This window comes from Oryctolagus cuniculus, chromosome 9, assembly GCF_051225735.1.
Source record: "Oryctolagus cuniculus isolate XC-2025 breed Fujian yellow rabbit chromosome 9, ASM5122573v1, whole genome shotgun sequence".
NCBI classification, from domain to species: Eukaryota; Metazoa; Chordata; class Mammalia; order Lagomorpha; family Leporidae; genus Oryctolagus; species Oryctolagus cuniculus.
The window spans coordinates 106,395,469-106,413,077 of NC_142875.1; the positions used below are offsets into that span (position 1 = coordinate 106,395,469).

The 17,609-nt window shown below is 58.5% G+C and overlaps 1 protein-coding gene across 5 annotated transcripts in view; it reads right to left on the reverse strand.

Annotated features, from left to right (window-relative positions):
• The window catches only part of TSPAN9 (tetraspanin 9), a 196,701-nt gene that overhangs the window by 77,361 nt on the left and 101,731 nt on the right, over positions 1-17,609 (reverse strand). For 3 of the 5 annotated variants that reach the window (XM_070049362.2, XM_070049360.2, XM_070049361.2), the window contains one exon: positions 1,067-1,146. The exons of 1 other annotated variant lie outside the window; for it this stretch is intronic. In XM_070049362.2, the coding sequence (XP_069905463.2) occupies positions 1,067-1,129 (63 nt within the window). In that variant the 5' untranslated portion in view covers positions 1,130-1,146. Of the gene's footprint in view, positions 1-1,066; positions 1,956-17,609 lie in introns of those variants that run through there. One more of the 5 variants, XM_070049359.2, reaches the window with a different exon arrangement.

Here is a 17,609-nt window from a genome sequence, read left to right on the forward strand (position 1 = left end):
CAAGGTCATAGGGAGCTAATGCAGAATTAAGAGCCTGGTCTTTGCTGGCCCTGAGCGCTCCCTTCGATGGGGCAAGTCACGCCTTCCGCACACACACCCCAAAAAGTTTTGCAGCTAAAGTGGGTCACTCTACACTCAAGCTGAACACCAACTGCTCCTGCCTACCCTGCCTCTCAATGACCGTCCCCTGCTCCAGGGCTCCTCCTGGACCGTGGGCGGCGGGGCGGGAGGAGAGAGATCCTGGGGCACAGCCAAACATCTGTGCGGACTAGGTCTGGGCTCTGGTGAAGGGAGGCGGAGGCAGCAGCTAGAACGCAGGGAAAACGAGAGACGCACTTCAGAAGTCTGCAGATATGCCCTACTAGGATTTCTCACACACGCGCGTGTGTGTGCCCGCCGCCTGGAGACTCCACAGAGTGCAGAGTGCCAGCCTCAGCTGCCCCACCCACTGATACCTTCTCTGGAAAACAGGCTCTCACCAAGGACTGCCCCATTGTCCCTCCCAGGCCCTGAGTGTGTGCAACAATGGCTCCAAAGCCCCAGCCACTGAGGGCAGCACCCCCTACGCCCCTCCTTTCCCACATAAGCCCCAGCTTGGGGCCAGCAACTGAGTCCATGGGCTTGGGACACCGGCTCCTTCCCCTTCCTCTTTTCCTAGTATTCCCGGACAGGAGTGGGAGGCAGAGACCTCCACACACACCCCCATCCCACTCCCATAAAATGCTGCAGTGTGCATCCTTGTGCATCCAGGAGGAAACCGGCAAGAAACTCAGAAAGCCCTCCTCCACGTGCCTATCTGCAGCCCGGGGCCACAGCCACTGACAATGCTGCGGGTTACCAGGGCCGGCACTTCCAGCGCCGGCTATCTTAAAGGCGGAGGAGGTGGCGCAAAGTTTGCTGGCCGCAAGTTGGAGCCTCCACCCAGCCACCAAGGAGAAAGGAAGAGGGCGATGCACGCGAGACCACGGCTCTCACGGTCGTGCGGAGCGGAGCCATGCAGCACGCTACCGAGGCGTTCGCGCCGCGGTGAGCAAACGGGGGGGCCGCGGCGAGCGCAGGGACTTACCCAGAAAATCAGGTTGAAGAGGAACATCATATACTTCAGGCAGCAGAGGCAGCCCCTGGCCATGTTGCACTTCTTAAATTCTAGGAGGAACACAAAGGACAGGTCCAGGTAAAACACCACGTACTTGCTGCCTTTGGGGGCATTGTACTTGTCGGTCTTCACGCCGGCCTCGGCGCGGCTCTGGCCCCGAGAGCCCGCGGTGCCGTAGAAGGCGCCGGCCGTGAAGCCGCGGCCGAACGGGCGGCCTGAGCTGGACGGTTTCGCAAAGTCCGAGTCCTTGCTATCCAAAGACGGGCTCCGGTGAATGGAGGAATCCTCGCTACTCGACTTCTCCATGCTCGCGTCTTTGCCGGCGGGCGCGAGGGGCGGGGGGCATCGCTCCCACGGCGGGACGGAGGGGGCGCCCCAGGCGGGCGCGGGCTGCGGGCGGGTCGGCGGGGCCCTGCCCGCCCCCTCTCCGCGCCGGGGCTCACTCCCGGCTGAGCCCCGCGCCCCGCGGCCGCTGCCGCTCGGACGGCGCCCGGCGGCTGCGGGCCGGCCGACCCGGGAGAGCTCTGCGGCGCGGCGCGGCTATGTGTGCGCTCGCGAACTTGGCGTCTCAGGGGCGGCTGCAACTGGATTTCTCTTTCCGGGGCGTCCGCTCGGCTCCCCGTCGCCCCACGCGAGGCAGGAGGGCGCCGGGATCCAGGCTCCCCGGGCACACCTCTCCCAGCCCCGCTCCGGCGCTGAGCCCGTGCACTTGGCCGGCGCTCCGCCTCCTCTCGCTCCGCCACTTTGCGGAGCAGCTGCCGGCCCTGGGCTGCCCGGGCGCGCGGCGGGCTGTGCCGAGGGATCCGCCGCAGCTGCAACCGCGGGGTTTCCCCTGCGAAATCCCAGCCCCGACTCGCGGAGCTGAGGTCGCCCGGAGCCCCCTCCCCTGGCCCCCGGGCCCGCCCCCTGCCTCGCATCCGACCAATGGGCGCGAGGCCTGCCCGCCCGGCGGGGCGGGGGAGCCACCCCCCTCCCCAATGACACAATATCTTTAATAGGATTAGCGTTCTGCTTGTGCCTATACAAGTGCCCGCGAACCCTAGCTAAATGTCAAGGGCTCCGGCGCTGGGGCTGAGCAGAACCCTCATCGGGAAGCGCGTGGGGAGGAAGGGGATGACTGGCGGTACCCCAGGCAAGGGCTGCGGGCTACTGCAGCGGGAAGAAGCCCGGCCACCGTCGAGCCGGCCGCCGCCCCCTCTGCGCATGGCCTCCCCGCGGTACCCACAGCACAGGCAGCGCACACGCGCACACGTGGGACCGGCTCGGGCTGGCAGGGAGAAGGGCCCGCAGGGGAGGCACGAGGTGTGCGTACACGCGCTCGGGGCCTCCGCGGGGCGAGCCGCCCTCCCGCCCCCTCCGCGCGCCCGCGCCCGCGTGCACACGCGCGGCTCTGCGAGGCTCCTGCAGCTGCGCGAACCCCCGCCCCCGCGCTCCCGGGTGGGGCGCCGCGCCGGCTGGGCTGCCCGCCAGCCTGCGAGAGAGGCAGGTGGCTTCAGGGGGGTCCTGCCTTGCCCCTTCCTGCCGGAGTAACGCAGGGGCGCTCTTGGCCGCAGGCTGGACAGTCTCCCATGAGGAGCACACGAAGGGAGCTGCTCAGAGAAACCGCACGGGCAGTACCCGGAGCAGCTCCTCACCCTGGCGTGAAACGGGGCAGCGAGGGCGGCCTCCCTTGGGCAGGCGCAGAAGTCTGCACAGCCGACCCGGGGGCCCGCCACCCCTTGCAAAAGAAGACTTGAGGGCCAAGGGTGGGGATCCCGCCTCTCCTGCCATCATCCCTGTGGCTCAGCGGACAGTGCTCAGAGCAGGAGCCAAGTTTTGCTGGCGCAGCGCCCCAGCACCTGAGACGGGGCTTGTCTTCTGGAAGGCGCTCCCCAGGGACAGCCGGACTCAGAATTCGTGCCCTGCCTGGGAGTGTGGGTGGGAACATGCGCTCTGGGCCCCGCAGGCCTTTACTCCACACCTATGCCATGTGCCGGGTGGCAAGCAGCGCCCGGGGCCCTTGAAGAAGCAGGCACCCTCAATCTTCCTGTTTTCCCCCAGAGAGACAGGAGGGCATCGGGCAAGGCAGATGGGCAGCAACAGAGCCACCCCAGCTGGCCGTGGAACATTACTCTCAGCCGGAGGGACTCCAGGGCCTCATCACCGGGCTGCAGCAGCGGGGCCTGCATCCTTGCTGGCCAGGGCACTAGGATTCCAGACGCAGCTCAGAGCCTGCAGCGCTTGCCCCATTCGAGCCCCTCCCCCGCTCAGGAGGGCAACCTGCTCCCTCCTGATTCTGCGCAGTGGTCCTGCTGGCGCTGTCTACAGATGAGAGGGCAGAGGTCTGGCAGGCTGCTGTTGGAACCTCGTGCCTCCTGACCCGAATGGCGAATTCTGTCTCTCCCCACCCGGCTCTCCTGGCGGCTCAGGAGGGGCTCACGGCCACCCTTCATCCTCCCCACCTCACTTCTGTGGTGCAGGGAGAGGCACTTAGCAGCTGCGCTGGGACTCACCAGACCCCTTTCTCCCTCAGTTCTTTCCAGCAGTGTGGTTGAGGGCAGGGGAGTCAGCCCTCCTGAGCTCTTTCCTCCTCTTTAACATGGGGGTGAAAAGAGCCTTGTGCAGAGGGCCGTGAGCAGGCGGAGCTGGGGTGTGGGACCGCCCACGCCAACGACAAGGTAGACGTCCTGCCTGGTCTCCGGCAGGGCACAAGGGCCCTCTCGGGCTGACCCCTCTACTCTCTAATCTCATCTCCCGCGTCTCAACCCACACCTGCTCCAGTCAGAGTCATCTCTCCATCGCCCCTGGCTGTTGCACCTTCACTTCTCATTATGGATGAAACTGTGCCACCAGCTCGGTCCTCGGAAGTCGGCGGGTCTGGGGGCGCAGAGGCAGGGGGACAGCAGGCTGGTAAGAGTCTGCCCAGTGTCACAGTTCTGCTCCCTCCTGGTTGCACTTGTCAGTCCACTCACACGGCTGCAGGCGGGTCCCATCAGGGTCCCTGGCTGTCACCATCAGGCTAACAGCGACGCCTGTGGTATAACTCACTTTTCCCAGGGCCCAGCCTCCCATGATGTCACCCCCATGACATCCCCATGAGCCGCTCACCATCCCCACTGTACAGGAAAGGAAGTGGTGTGCTTTCCAAGCCTACGTTCTCTACTTTCTTGGACTCCACACATAGTTCCTGCCCTGGGGAAACTCCCAGTCTAACAGAATCTCAAAAAGGGGGGAGGGGGGGCCTGTGCTGTGGCAAAGCAGGTTAACACCCTGGTCTGAAGTGCCAGCATCCCATATGGGTGCCGGTTCAAGACCCGGCTGCTCCACTTCCAACCCAACTCTCTGCTGTGGCCTGGGAAAGCAGCCAAAGATGGCCCAGGTCCTTGGCCCCTGCACCCGCATGGGAGACCCGGAAGAAGCTCCTGGCTCCTAGCTTCTGACTGGCACAGCTCCGGCCATTGTGGCCAAATGGGGAGTGAACCAGGGGGTGGAAGACCTCTCTCTCTCTCTCTCTCTCTCTCTCTCTCTCTCTGTGTGTGTAACTCTTTCAAATAAATAAATAAATCTTTTAAAAAGGGGGGGGTAAGACCATGAAATATCATGGACTGAAGCGAGACCGTTATCTAACAAACCCCAAGTGAGGGGCGAAAGGGAGAGATGCAGCCAGGTGATGTCTCTGGGCTGCTCATCAGCAGAGTTCAGGATCTCACAGAGGTCTGCAGGAAGGAAAGCGGTGCAGGGAGGAAGCAGTGTGGAAGGCAGGCAGCCAGTCCTGAGGGCAGGTGTAGCCAGAACACAGTCCTTTCGCAGGCCATCCATGGTGGGCCAGCCACTGAGCAAGGACCCAGAAAGACACACAGGTGAATGAGACAAGGCCTTCCGTCCACCTCAAGAAGCTCAAAGACCGAACCTAGAGAAGCCACAGGCAGTGACGCGCGTAGCACCCACTACCAGGAGAGGGCAGGCACTGGGCTGCCCCTTGAGCCCTCCCCACGTCCAGTGGCCCTTGGCAGTGGTTGGCACAGGAAGAGACAGGGAGGGTGGGCACTGCCAGGAAGGCCTTGTTGTAAGTATATCCAGGAGGCAGTGGGGAGACGGGGCTGCCCGAGTGGGAGAGTGTGCCTGGGAAGCAAAGTGAACCGCTCTGCAAGGCCTCCTGTGACAGGTGCAGGTGTGCGCTGCAGCCTGCAGAGTCCCAGGCAGCGCCGGCACACAACAGAATTGGTGCCCCAGGTTCCCGAGCCTGGCAGCAGCGGGGAGATATGAGAGGTGCAGAGATCAGCTGCCTCAAGTGCTTAGACCTGGGGTGCAGAAGGCACACGCAGGCAGGCCGGGGACGTGAGACACTGTCTCGCCATGCCCAGGAGAGCCAGGAGATACAAGCTGTCCTTGAAGGATCTCTGAGCATGTGAGCAAGGCAGGGCAGCCTTTGCTTTCCTTTTTTTTTTTTTTTTTTTTTTTTTTTTCTTAAACAGTGAAGCCAGTAGAGAAGTCTCAGAGGGGAGGAAAAAAGTGAATCAGTGAAATCAACATGCAGCATCTCTGCTGACTGGCAACTGGGGAGATGAGGGTTTCAGGGTAAATGCCAGGCTCTCTCTGCCTCTCCACGGATTTCTCAGGCCTGCAGCGGCAACACAGCCCGGTCTTTGATTCCTCCCTCACCCACACACAATCAGAGCTGGCGGGCGGACCTGGCTCCCCTTTCTGCCCCATGCTGAATATTGCTGGTATCTGTCAGTGCGCACAGCTCGTGCCCCTGAACCCAAACAACACAGCCTCAGGGTCAAGGTCAGACACAAAGTGGTGCTCGCTGCACAGAGGAACCTATGAGATAAGCCCCTGCTGTCAGAGAAGGGAGAGGTACTCACCTGGCCCTGATTTTGTTTTTAATTTTCATTCATTCATTCATTCATTTGAGAGACAGAGAGCTCCCACCTGCTGGTTCATGCCCCAAACATCTGAAACAATTTGGGGCTGGGCCAGGTCAAAGCTTGGAGCCAGGAACTCAATCCAGGTCTCCCATGCGGGTGGCAGGGATTCAAGTCCTCGCACCATCACCCGCTGCCTCCTAGGGTCTGCACTGGCTGGAAGCTGGAATCAGGAAGGGAGCTGGGACTCAAAGCCAGGCGCTCAGATACGGAAGGTGGGCATCCTAGCAGCGTCTTGACTGCTTAGCCAAATGCCCAGCCCCAGTTTTTTAAACTCCGAATTTGGGATCTTCTTCAGCTGTGAAAAACATGGTTTCATTGCTAAGGGAAGCATTTGCCAATGTGAAGAGGTCCCTCGCAGGGCCTCCACCTTCAGGATGCGTGCAGTGAGACCTACGGGCAGGGCCAGCACTCCGCTTGCTAAGCAGCCAGCGTGGTACGTGGTACGTACCCAGCATGGTACGCCACCCAGGGCTCAGGGAAGACAGTGACAATGATGGCGAAGGCACTGGGTTATCTGGGATTTTTTAGCTTCTCAGACCAATGAAGCAACGAAACAAACAAGGTTTGGCTTAGCAGGTGAGTCCCCAGTTCCCAGTGAGATGGCGGATGAGCCGCTCAGAACATGCTAGAAAGGGTGGTCTGGGGACCTCCCTCTCTGGAGAGAGGCTTGCTCCTGCCTCCCTCTCAGCACTTTATCTGGAGTGCAATGACAGCTTGTCCACCTGCCTCTGCTCTTGTTCCTGGGCTTCTAAAAGAGGACAGGGGCTGTGTCCTTGTTGTTTCAACCCCAGTGCCTGTCCCAGTGACCATGGCAGGCACTTAGAAAGTGTTAGAGGAGGGCCGGCGCTGTTAAGCCATCATCTGTAGTGCTGACACACTACTGACAGTGCCAGTTCATGTCCTGGCTGCTCTGCTTCCAATCCAGATCCCTGCTAATAGCCTGGAAAAACAGCAGACGATGGTTCAGTTCTTGGGGCCCCTGTACCCACGTGGGGGACCCAGAAGAAGGCTCCTGGATTCTGGCTTCAACCTGGTCCAGGACCAGGCCACTGTAGCCATTTGGGGACTGAACCAGTGGATGGAAGATCGATCTCTCTCTTTCTCTCCCCCCGACCGTGTGTGTGTGTGTGTGTGTGTGTGTGTGTGTGTCTTCTTTTTCTCTTTCTCTATAACTAACTAAATAAATAAACAAATCTTTTAAAAAAGAGAAAGCATTAGAGGAGAAAGGGAGAAGGAAGACCACCATGCCTGAGGCCTGAGTTCTCACCAAGGACAGCCGGAGATCCCCAGGCTCATTAACCAAAGGATGAGACCCAAGCCAGAAATCCAAGGAATGGTTCCTGGAAAGCAAGCCATCTGAGGGCATCAGAGCCACGCGAGGGAGCCAAGAACATATAGGCAGCCAGCTACAGACAACGCGAGGTAAATGCTGTCAGGTCAACCATGTTGTTCACAGCCGTAGCCCCAGCACACGGCATAGCCTGGAATGGATGGATAAACAGGTAGACAGACAATTAAACTAATGGACCCAGAGAGCCACTTTAGAGGAAGAGCTGGGAAAGACAGGAGATTGAAAAACAAGGAGGAGGAGACAGGAGCCAGCCAGACAGCACCGCCCGCCCAACCTGGGAGGCTGAGCTTTGGGGGAGACGAAGGACGGGGCAGGCGAGACCTTGGGCTGCACGTCTGCATCCCACCGTCAAAGCATGCACCAGTGCCCCTGCACAGGTCAGGTAGCTCAGCTCGGAGGAGGCAGGGTCACAGCTACGGACCAGCTACAGTACTGCTGACCCAGCCAGGAGATGGACGGTGTGACTGCTTGACCAGGAGGAGCCAGGCGGCAAAGCCAAACTCAGCCCCCAGGGCAGCAGCTGGGCCGTTTCTGGGAGGATAAATGGCCAGGTTCAGACACCTTCACTGATCCTGTGCACATTCCCCATCCAACCCGACCACAGAGCCACAGAACAAAGCCTGGGCAAAAGAACACAGCGCAAACATCTGGGCTTTGGGATCGGATGGACCTGTGTTCAAATCCCATCTGGAGTAGCTGCCCCACTCCTGGGTAACTGAAGAGTGACTGTGTGACCATTCTGATCTCCAACTCTAAAATTGGAGATAATAGTGCACAACTTTTCCAGCAGTATGTTAAAGGGGGAGGGAGGGAGAGTGAGAGTGAGAATGAGAGAGAGAGATCAAGGTCATGAACACGCTGCACTTGGCACAAGGGCAAGACCACAGAAATGTTCAGTGAACCAGGCTCTCCTCATTATCAACAAGAACAGTAATGACAGCCAACACGGCCCCAGCCCCTGTCGGGTTGTGATGCAGCTGACAGAAAGCAGCAAACAAGACACATCAACGGAACATTCAGTGGCTCAAGTTCTAGGGTGAGCGCCGCAGCCCCTCCTCCTCCACGCCTTCCTCGGGGAGGCCCTTGTTCTGAGCCATCTTCGCTTCAGTCCTGCATTCCTGCACTTGGCCCCCTCATCCCTTCCAGGGCTGTCCATCTGCACCCCCACGACACCTAAGCGACACCTAGGTGTCTGCCTCACCTGCCTCCCAAGCCCCGAGCGCGCACACCCATACCCACCTCCTGCCGCTCTCCCCCACTTGGCTGGCGCGCCTGCAGCTCCAATTTCACATGCCCCAGAGGGACTGACCTTGCCCCAGACTTGCTCCCGTGGCACTGCCCTGTTCCTCTCCGAGAGAACCAAGCACACACTCCCATCGCTTGGGCCAGTTGCCCCCAATAACACAGAAGTCCTTGCCAGCACACCTCCCTCTGCCACTCACCTCCTCACAATCCCAGTCACTGCTGTGGCCCACCTGACCCCGTCTCTCACCCAGGCACAGCCCCCTGCAGCCACCCTGCCCCCAAGTCCATTCACCACACAGAGGCCAAGGTCACCATCTCACTCACAGCCCTCTCAACTTTAACCTTTCGGTGGCCTCCCAGTTCACTCAGATTACAACTCCGTCTGTGTGCACAGGTGTGCATGCGTGTTTGCAAATTCACTCTTCTAGTGTAATCTTACTTCTTAAAATAACCCGGGAGGTCTGGCATGACTGATCCTGTCCACCTCCCCAGCCCTGTTCCTGACCATGCCCCTCCTGTTCATCACGCACCAGTTAACGACTTCCCCATGGTCATCCCTCCTCTGAGCCTTTGCACACGCTGTTCCCTCTGCCTGAATGCCCTAACCCTGCTAGGCTTAGGTTCCCCGAGTCTTGAGGATTCTCCAGAATGGTCTTTCATGGCTCTCTGGCTGTCCGCGCCTACCAGCATACATTCCCATGGCACCATGTGCCTTTTCCTCCCCAGGCACTCGTGAGCACTGGGGAGCACACGGTTCTCTGGATGACAACTTTCCGCCTGATTCTCCTACTGGACCGTACCCCACGGAGCAGCAGGGCCCGAGGCTGTTTTCCTCTCTACTGTACACCCAGGACCCAGGTCTGTACCAGACCTGCGGTGGGGCCCAACAGATACTTGGTGAATACAGGAACTGGAGCTCCAAGGAGGGTGTGCACAGGGCAAGCCAGAGTTGTCAGGAACGGCCTCCTGGGCCTTTAAGGAACAAAGCCTGGGGACACTGGTGACCTGTGTGACCTCTAGCTCCTCAGCCACCAAACACAGAGGGTGAACTAGCGGTCCTCTAAGATTCCCGCCCTCTGAAATGGGTCATGGGGGATGGGTGGCACTAGGTGGGCAGAGGCAAGAGGGCAGCATCCTAGGCAGACTCCAGGCTCACGTGCCCAGTCCCAGTGAAGCTGCCTGGAAGATGAACTTGAAAGGAAGGAACACTGATCATGTCAGATGTTGGCTAAAACCCAGCATAGTTGCTCCCCCTACCCCCACTCCTTCCACACCCACCCCTGCACCTTTTTGGGTCAACCCCCTGCAAATCCTCCTCGCCTCCTGGCCTTTGCTCTCACCACTCTTTCTGCCTGAGAGTGCCTCTCCAACTCCCAGGCCAGGGAGCACCTACAGCCCAGTCAGCATCAGTGTGAACATCACTTCCTCCCCACTGTCTCCCTCCCTGGAGCACCCTGATGCTCCGTGTTTGCCCCCTCCCCCCACCCCAGAACACAAGCCCCTGAGGGCAGGGACATGCCCATCGCCCTGTCTCTAACACCTGGCACCGTGCCCAGCACACGGGTGCTCTAACGCCACTGCCGAAGGCATGAATGTCAGCAGGGAGGTCCTCTGAGCGAGGCTTCCACAAGGCCAAAGCAGGTCTTTAGAAAAGGCAGCCAAAAAGGAAGAACTTCCACTGCTACCAGACAATCATCTCCTCTTCAAGCAGACTGGGGGGCAGGGAGGGGATGTGAGGGTGCTGAGGGCTGAGGGACCACCTGGATGCAGGGCTTGCAGGTCGCTTTTTCCAGAAAAGTCCTAAAGCAGCCCATCTTTCATCCCTAGGCCAACCCGCGTACCTCCTGGGTCCCCAGGTCCTGGTGTGCAGGGTGCTACACTGAACACAGACATACCTGCAACTGCACACATGCACACACAGCCATTCACTCGTGCGCAACGGGAGAAAGCAAGCATTTGTACTTGGACTTATCAAGGAGGGCAGGCGGCTTCGGGAGGATGAGATAAGGCGCCTGCCGGGACAGGGAAGCACAATGGAGCCTGAGGTTTGTGGCTGAGCACTGTGTAAGTTCCTGACCCAGCAAATCCAATATTCCTAGCCCTCCATGAAGGGCCTTGGCTTGCCAGCAGGAGCCCACGCAGCTGGGACCCCCTGCCGACTTCAGGAGCTGGCCCTGCTGCCTTCCCCCTCGGATCCTGAAGTGGAAGCACCATGGCAGGCAAGGGCGGCACCTGGGCACCCCTGAGGTGCTCTACACTTGAGGATGGAGAACTGCCCATGTTGGCGAGAAGCCCGTTCCTACACCGCCCTCGCTGACAGAGGGGGAGGGGGAGCATGGGCGGCAGCTAGACGAATCTGCACGTCCCTACTGAGTGTCCTATGACTCTCAAGTCAGTCACTGTGCTCCCTGACCTGCAGGGGCCACTTTGTAAGATGAGGCAGGGGTTGGGGCCGGTGCTGTGGTGCAGCGGGCTAAGCTGCCGCCTGCAATGCCAGCATCACGTATCGGAAAGCAGGTTTGAGTCCTGGCTGCTCCACTTCCAATCTAGCTTCCTGCTGATGTGCCTGGGAGGGCAGCAGGAGGTGGCCCAGGGTGGAGTTCTGGCTCCTAGCTTTGGCCTGGCCCAGTTCCTACCACTGTGGCTATTTGGGGAGTGAACCAGTGGATGGAAGATATTCTTTCTCTCTCTCTCTGTCACTCTGCCTTGCAAATAAATAAATAAATTTTAAAATAAAACAGAAGACGAGGCAAGGACACCAGCCATACCTCCTTCAGCCTCTCCTTCCACCTCGGACAGGTCCAGGACCAGGAGTCCCAGTCATTCCAGCTGCCTCCAGCTGCAGGTCTCCTGAAAGCACCGTATCCAGCCCAAACCTGGAGGCATCTCTGCTCATTTCCAGGGCCTCGGGCTACCAAAACAGTTACAGTTCTAGAAAGTTCTTGCTGAAGTCTCTCTTAGGCTGTTCTGGCAGAGACTCAGTCCTGCTGGAACGCAACCAAACCTGATGTGCAGTTCACAGACCCACACTTCCTACACACACGCATGCATGCATGCAACCTGTGGCAGGGACACACATACATCCCCCGTCGCAGTCCCCGTGCTGGCTGCCCTGCCCCATGCTGCCCCCATGATGGTCCCCGAGACAGATGCCAGGACATACCCCACGGTCTCCCTCATCAGCAAAAGGCTTCACTGGCTCCCCGGGGATTTAAACACAAAGCTCCAGCCTGTCATCCGAGACCCCTCCACGCTGCACTTGTCAGCCTGATTCCCTACAAATCCCTGACCTGTGCCCTCTGCTTCCGGCAACTGGAGCTGCTCACTGCTCATTCCCACCCTGCCGTGGCCTCCTGCACCCATGCCTGCCTTCAGCACACGTTTCAAGGCTCCTCTGTGAGGGGCCCTGTTCTTGTTCCAAACGTCTTTTGTGGGTGCTGATTTGACTCTGCCTGGGATCATGGGTATTTGCATAAATGTCTTTCCTTCACAGAAAATGGGAAGAAGCCCCATGAGGCAGAACCCACCCACAATCCTCTTGCATCAGCAAGCCCAGCTTCATGAGAGGCAGATGCATGAAGACCGAAGGGAGTCACCTGGAGTCTCCCGCAGCACCCAGACCCCCAGCCTCACCTCCACCCAGGTGTAAGACAGCCACTAGGCACTCACCCACCACTTGTTCCCACTGGAGACCCTCTCCAGGGTCACCCACCAGATTCAGCCAGCTACCAAAACCACAGAGGAGCTCAGACATCCAGCCCGGCGGAGCTCCAAGAATGTGGCCAGGCTCCGTGAGGCCCAGGGTGTCTGGGTGGCGTGTGTTACTCATCCCTCGAGCTCCGGCCCCAAGAGGTGCTTCCCTATCCCAGTCGGGCTGGGCGCCAGGGCACACCTGCTCTTCCCCTCCCCGACACTGTGGCCAGAGGAAATGCCAGCCCGCAGCCTGGGCAGGGATAGGCACGGAGCTGACCCCACCCTTCCTCTACCGCCCAGGCCTGAGCCAGACCAGTATGCTGGCCCATGCCCCATCCTTCCATAAATGCACATCCAGACAAGGCAGAAGGAAGAGCTGGGGTCCCAGTCCCCCATCTATGTGACCCAGGAAAGAGACTCACGGTTCTTGGAACACAGGACACATCTGCCGAATGAATGAATGAATGAATGAGTTTTTTTCTGTTTCCACTTCTGTAAAATGGTGTTTAAGATGAGGCAAAGTTGCCGGCGCCGCGGCTCACTAGGCTAATCCTCCGCCTAGCGGCGCTGGCACACCGGGTTCTAGTCCCGGTCAGGGCGCCGGATTCTGTCCCGGTTGCCCCTCTTCCAGGCCAGCTCTCTGCTGTGGCCAGGGAGTGCAGTGGAGGATGGCCCAGGTGCTTGGGCCCTGCACCCCATGGGAGACCAGGAAAAGCACCTGGCTCCTGGTTCCTGCCATCGGATCAGCGCGGTGCGCCGGCCGCAGCGCGCCAGCCGCGGCGGCCATTGGAGGGTGAACCAACGGCAAAGGAAGACCTTTCTCTCTGTCTCTCTCTCTCACTGTCCACTCTGCCTGTCAAAAAAATAATAAAAAAATAAAAAAATAAAAAAATATATGTTTAAGATGAGGCAAAGTGAGGCCAGGGAATCAAAAGGCAGAGCAGACAGGGTCAGCGTTGTGGCTCAGTGGGGAAAGTCACCACCCACAACGCTGTTATCCCATATCGACGCCAGTTCAAGTTCTGGCTGCTCTGCTTCCAATCCAGCTCCCTGCTACTGAGCCTGGGAAAGCAGCAGAAGATGGACTGGTACTTGGGCCCCTGTCACCCACGTGGGAGATCTGGAGAGAGGCCCAGGCTCCTGGAACTGAACAGAGTCCCAGCCCTGAACACTGGATGAAAGATCTCTTTCTCCTTGTCTTTCCCTATCTCTGTCACTCTTTCAAAGAAATCTTTTTTTTTTTTTAAAGCGGGGTGTGGGTGGGGGTGGGGGTGTGGGGGAGATAGCCAGGGTGACAGAGGGCCAAGCCTTAGGAAGACAGAGCAGGCAGACTCCACATCACACCTGCATGGGGTAAGCCTGTCAATCCTGGGAAACACAGCACTGCTTCCTCATCTCACACACCACTGTGTTCGCTTTGACTGCATATAGCACGAATGCAGGTGCTTGCCAAATGGAAGCAAACAGCGTTCCTGCCCTCAGAAACCAATGCCCAGGTACCCCAGCAGTGGGCCGGGGAAGGTCTCACCACCAGCTCTCTGGAGGGGAAGGCCTGATGTGCAGTGCTTGCCAACTGCTCTGGTATAAATGCCCCCACCATAGCCAATTTCAAGCCACCCATGGCTTAACAACTGGCTGGCAAATTTTCTGGCTATTTACTAACAGGCCAAAGCAAGAAGGTTCCAGCAAACCACTGTAACCAAGCCAGCACCCTTCCCTCCAAAAGCAAGTTGGAGACAGACAGCAGCAGCCCATCACCAGCCTGCCCCTTCCTCCACAGGAACACAGGCTCAGGGCTTAGCACCGGGGATGGGAGCGGGCTGATGCTACCACAGGGCAAGGATGGGGCAGCTCTCTGGCTCCCAGGCCTTCCTAATAACCACGAAAAGGGAACAGAAATCAGCTCGTATACCACACTCATCCTGTCATGGAAGTCAGACCGTGACAGCAGCCTGGCAAAGCCATCCAGCCGCTTCCAACCCCTCCGAGAGAAGACGAGGCTCTTAGAAGGTTCTGCACAATTCTCACATACGCACACAGACACACAGTCTCATCCACACACACACTGATCTCATACCCCTTCACACATACACACAGTCACAAACTCACTGACACACTCACGTACACACTCACACACTGTCTCATACGCACACATACTCACACACATCCCTTCACACAGTCACATACAAACTGACACTTTCACACTCACACACGCGTACACACTCACACGTATACACTCATGTGCAGTCTCATCCACACACATTCATACTCACACACATCCCTTCACACAGTCACACACATTCAAACTCACACTGACACCCACACTCACACAGACACAGACACGGACATGCACTCACTCACACACACCCCTGAGCCGCCCGCTCCACTGCAGACACAGCGGCCTCTTGGCTGTTCCGTACACAGGCTCCTCTCCCTGGAAAGTCCCCTAGACGGCTGCACTGCACTCTCTCGCCTCCCTTCAGCCCCTCCACGAGGCCCCACCACCACCCCACTCAACACTGCACCTCCCCAGCACAGTCTCTTTTACCCTGTTCTGCTTCTTCTGAAACACACACCCCAACATACAACATAATTTACTCCCATGTTATGCGGACTTGTAAACATCTTTTAAAACTATTTATTTGAGGGACAGAGAATAGAGTCCCCACCTTCTGGTTCAGTCCCCCAAATGCCTACAACAGCCCTGGGCCGGGGGCGAAGCCATGAACTCAATCCAGGTTTCCCTATGTGGGTGGCGGGGAAGGAACCCAGACACTTGAGCCATCACTGTTGCTTCTTGGGGTCTGCACTCGTGGGAAGCTGCAGCCCGGGGCAGGGCTCGGCATCAAACTCAGGCATTGTGACCGGGGACATGGGCATCTCGGCTGGCGTCCCAACCACTAGTCCAAACACCTGCCCCTCATCTGTCGCCTAGGAGGTCTCCACCCACAGGGTCAGGCTTCCTGAAGGCGGGGTTTTGTTCTGTTTCATTCATCGCTGTACTTCCACGGCCAAGAACAGGGCTTCACGTGTGGCAGGTGCTCAGTAAGTACTCTTTGAATGAATGAAGGCAGGAACGAATGCCTGGAGGTCTCTGCAGACTCCCTCAGGTGACATCCTGAGTCTCCAAGAGGAGGCAGCTGTGCAGCCTGAGTGCCCAGCGGCTGGTGCCCATGCGTGTTCTCACTCTCACCCTGCACCTGTGACCTGGCACAGCCGCACCTCCACCCCAACCCTGCACTTCATTTTCTCTCCTGGTTTAGTCTGTAACAGGACCCTACACGGCTAACACCGGGGAAGTACCACAGCCCAGGGCTAAGGCGGAGCAACATGCCAAGTCAGAAGGCCTCTAGCTCAGAGTGCAGTGGGAGGCTGTGAGGTCAGGTCCGAGGCATTCCCTTAAAAGGCCTAGGAAATATTAGCCGTCTGTGTCCCCTGTGCCTCAGCTGCACCTGAACTTCCAACCACTTCGACGGTTCCCCAGATTTGGGCCTGGAAGAAACCCCCCACGGAAGGTGCTCCACCGGGTGGTATGGGGCCCTGCAGCGGAGCCCCGGCCCCGGGCGGCCGCCCCACCACGCCTCAGGCGGGCTCCCCACAGGCAGGGCGGCCAGCTCATCCTGCTATTTTAAGCTCTGTGGGCCAGGCTGTAGCACGTAGCAGCCCGAGCGGGCTGGCGGCCGGGGGTGGAGGTGAAGCGCTCACCCGCTGCTCTTCGCTGACCTGGGGAACTCCAGAGGGGGCAGGGGGAGTGGTCATCCCCTGATAACCAGCAGGGACTGGAAGCCCCGCCCGCCAGCCTTGGGGAAAGTGAGTCAGGCACCCTGCTGGGCGTGCCCAGATTCCATTTCTGACCATGACCCCCTGAGTCTCCACAGCAAGACTCCTACCCCCACCCAGAAATTCCAACAAAGCCAGCTCAGTGCCCATCCTCCAGGTCCTGCGACAATTCTCAGGACTGTGCACTGGGCAAGGCACAAGGCCACGCTCCAGCCATGCCCCCTGACACTCACCACCTCCTGCCCTCCTCCTCCTCGGAGTTACGACAACAGTAAAGGCCTTGCCACACGCAGGGTGCAGGATCCATGCCTGGCACACCCCACACTTAATAAATAATAGATAATAGTTCTTTTAATTATCATCAGCAGCATTATTCTGGCTCATGGAATTTGTTCTTCCCCACGGAGCAGTAAAGTAGAGGCCTCATTTCCCTCCCAGGTGCCGCTTCTCACACATCAGGAGCCAGCATCTCGCACCACTCCCCCCCAACAAACACTGCCACCTCTCTCCGTGGTCACCTTTGACATGCGGCCCATGAGGCCTCCCCACCACCCCTGACACGCAGCTGCCAACCTAAACACGGAGCCCTGGCCTCCTCCAACTCATGCCTGCGGCAGCTCCGGATCCCACATCCACACCCAGCACACTACGGGTGTGCAGAAACACCAGGGGCAGAGCAGTCAGTGAATGAGCTGGAATCCAAAGACTGCCGAAGGGACCGGCTGGGACATTTCTTGAGCCGGATGCTGTATTTCTATCACCGCAGCCAGCTCCACGGCCCTACAGCTCAGGCCCACAGACATCAAGCCAAGGTTTGTCTGCAGCCAGAGCTCCACGCTTTCCTAAACCTCGGTCCAGGACTTCGGCAACAGGTACACCTGGAACACTTGCCCTTCACCTTGCTTTGCTCTGTGATTATCATGCTTCTGTGTTTAGTTCTTTCTCTCAACTTGCAGATGATGGGAATCTGGCACTAGGATGCATGGGAGAGGTTATCACGTTCAATGCCCTCGCTCCTCTAAATCCAAACAAGGAGACTGACACCCATGGTCCCACGGTCAAGATTTTATGATTTTGTGGCAAACCCAAGGCCTGAGCCCTGGGCTCCTCCTCCCAGCGCAGACTATCAACCTACCCTGAGCACTCACCTCGTGCAGGACGCTAGCATCACCTATCTCCAGGCCTCAGAGGAACCCTGCAGGACAAACCCTGCCCTCCACAACGGACCGGTGAGAGAACAGACGGTTTAGGGTGCACAGACCCTGCGGACTTGGCCAAGTCAGGAGTACAAGGGCACTTCAACATGCTCATGGGAAAACAGAATTAAAGACGCATTTATTTTGGTGCAAAAAACAAGAGTGTCTTTCAAATGCGTGCACTGGTTTTTCACCATTCACATTTTCCAAGAACTTGCTGAAGACCCCTAACAGAACTTGCTGTCTTCCTCCCAGAGCCCAGGCCTGTGGCCCCAGTCCAGAGACCATGGGAATGTCTCCAGTCAGGTGGCTGATGGTGCGCCCACAGTTCTAAAGCT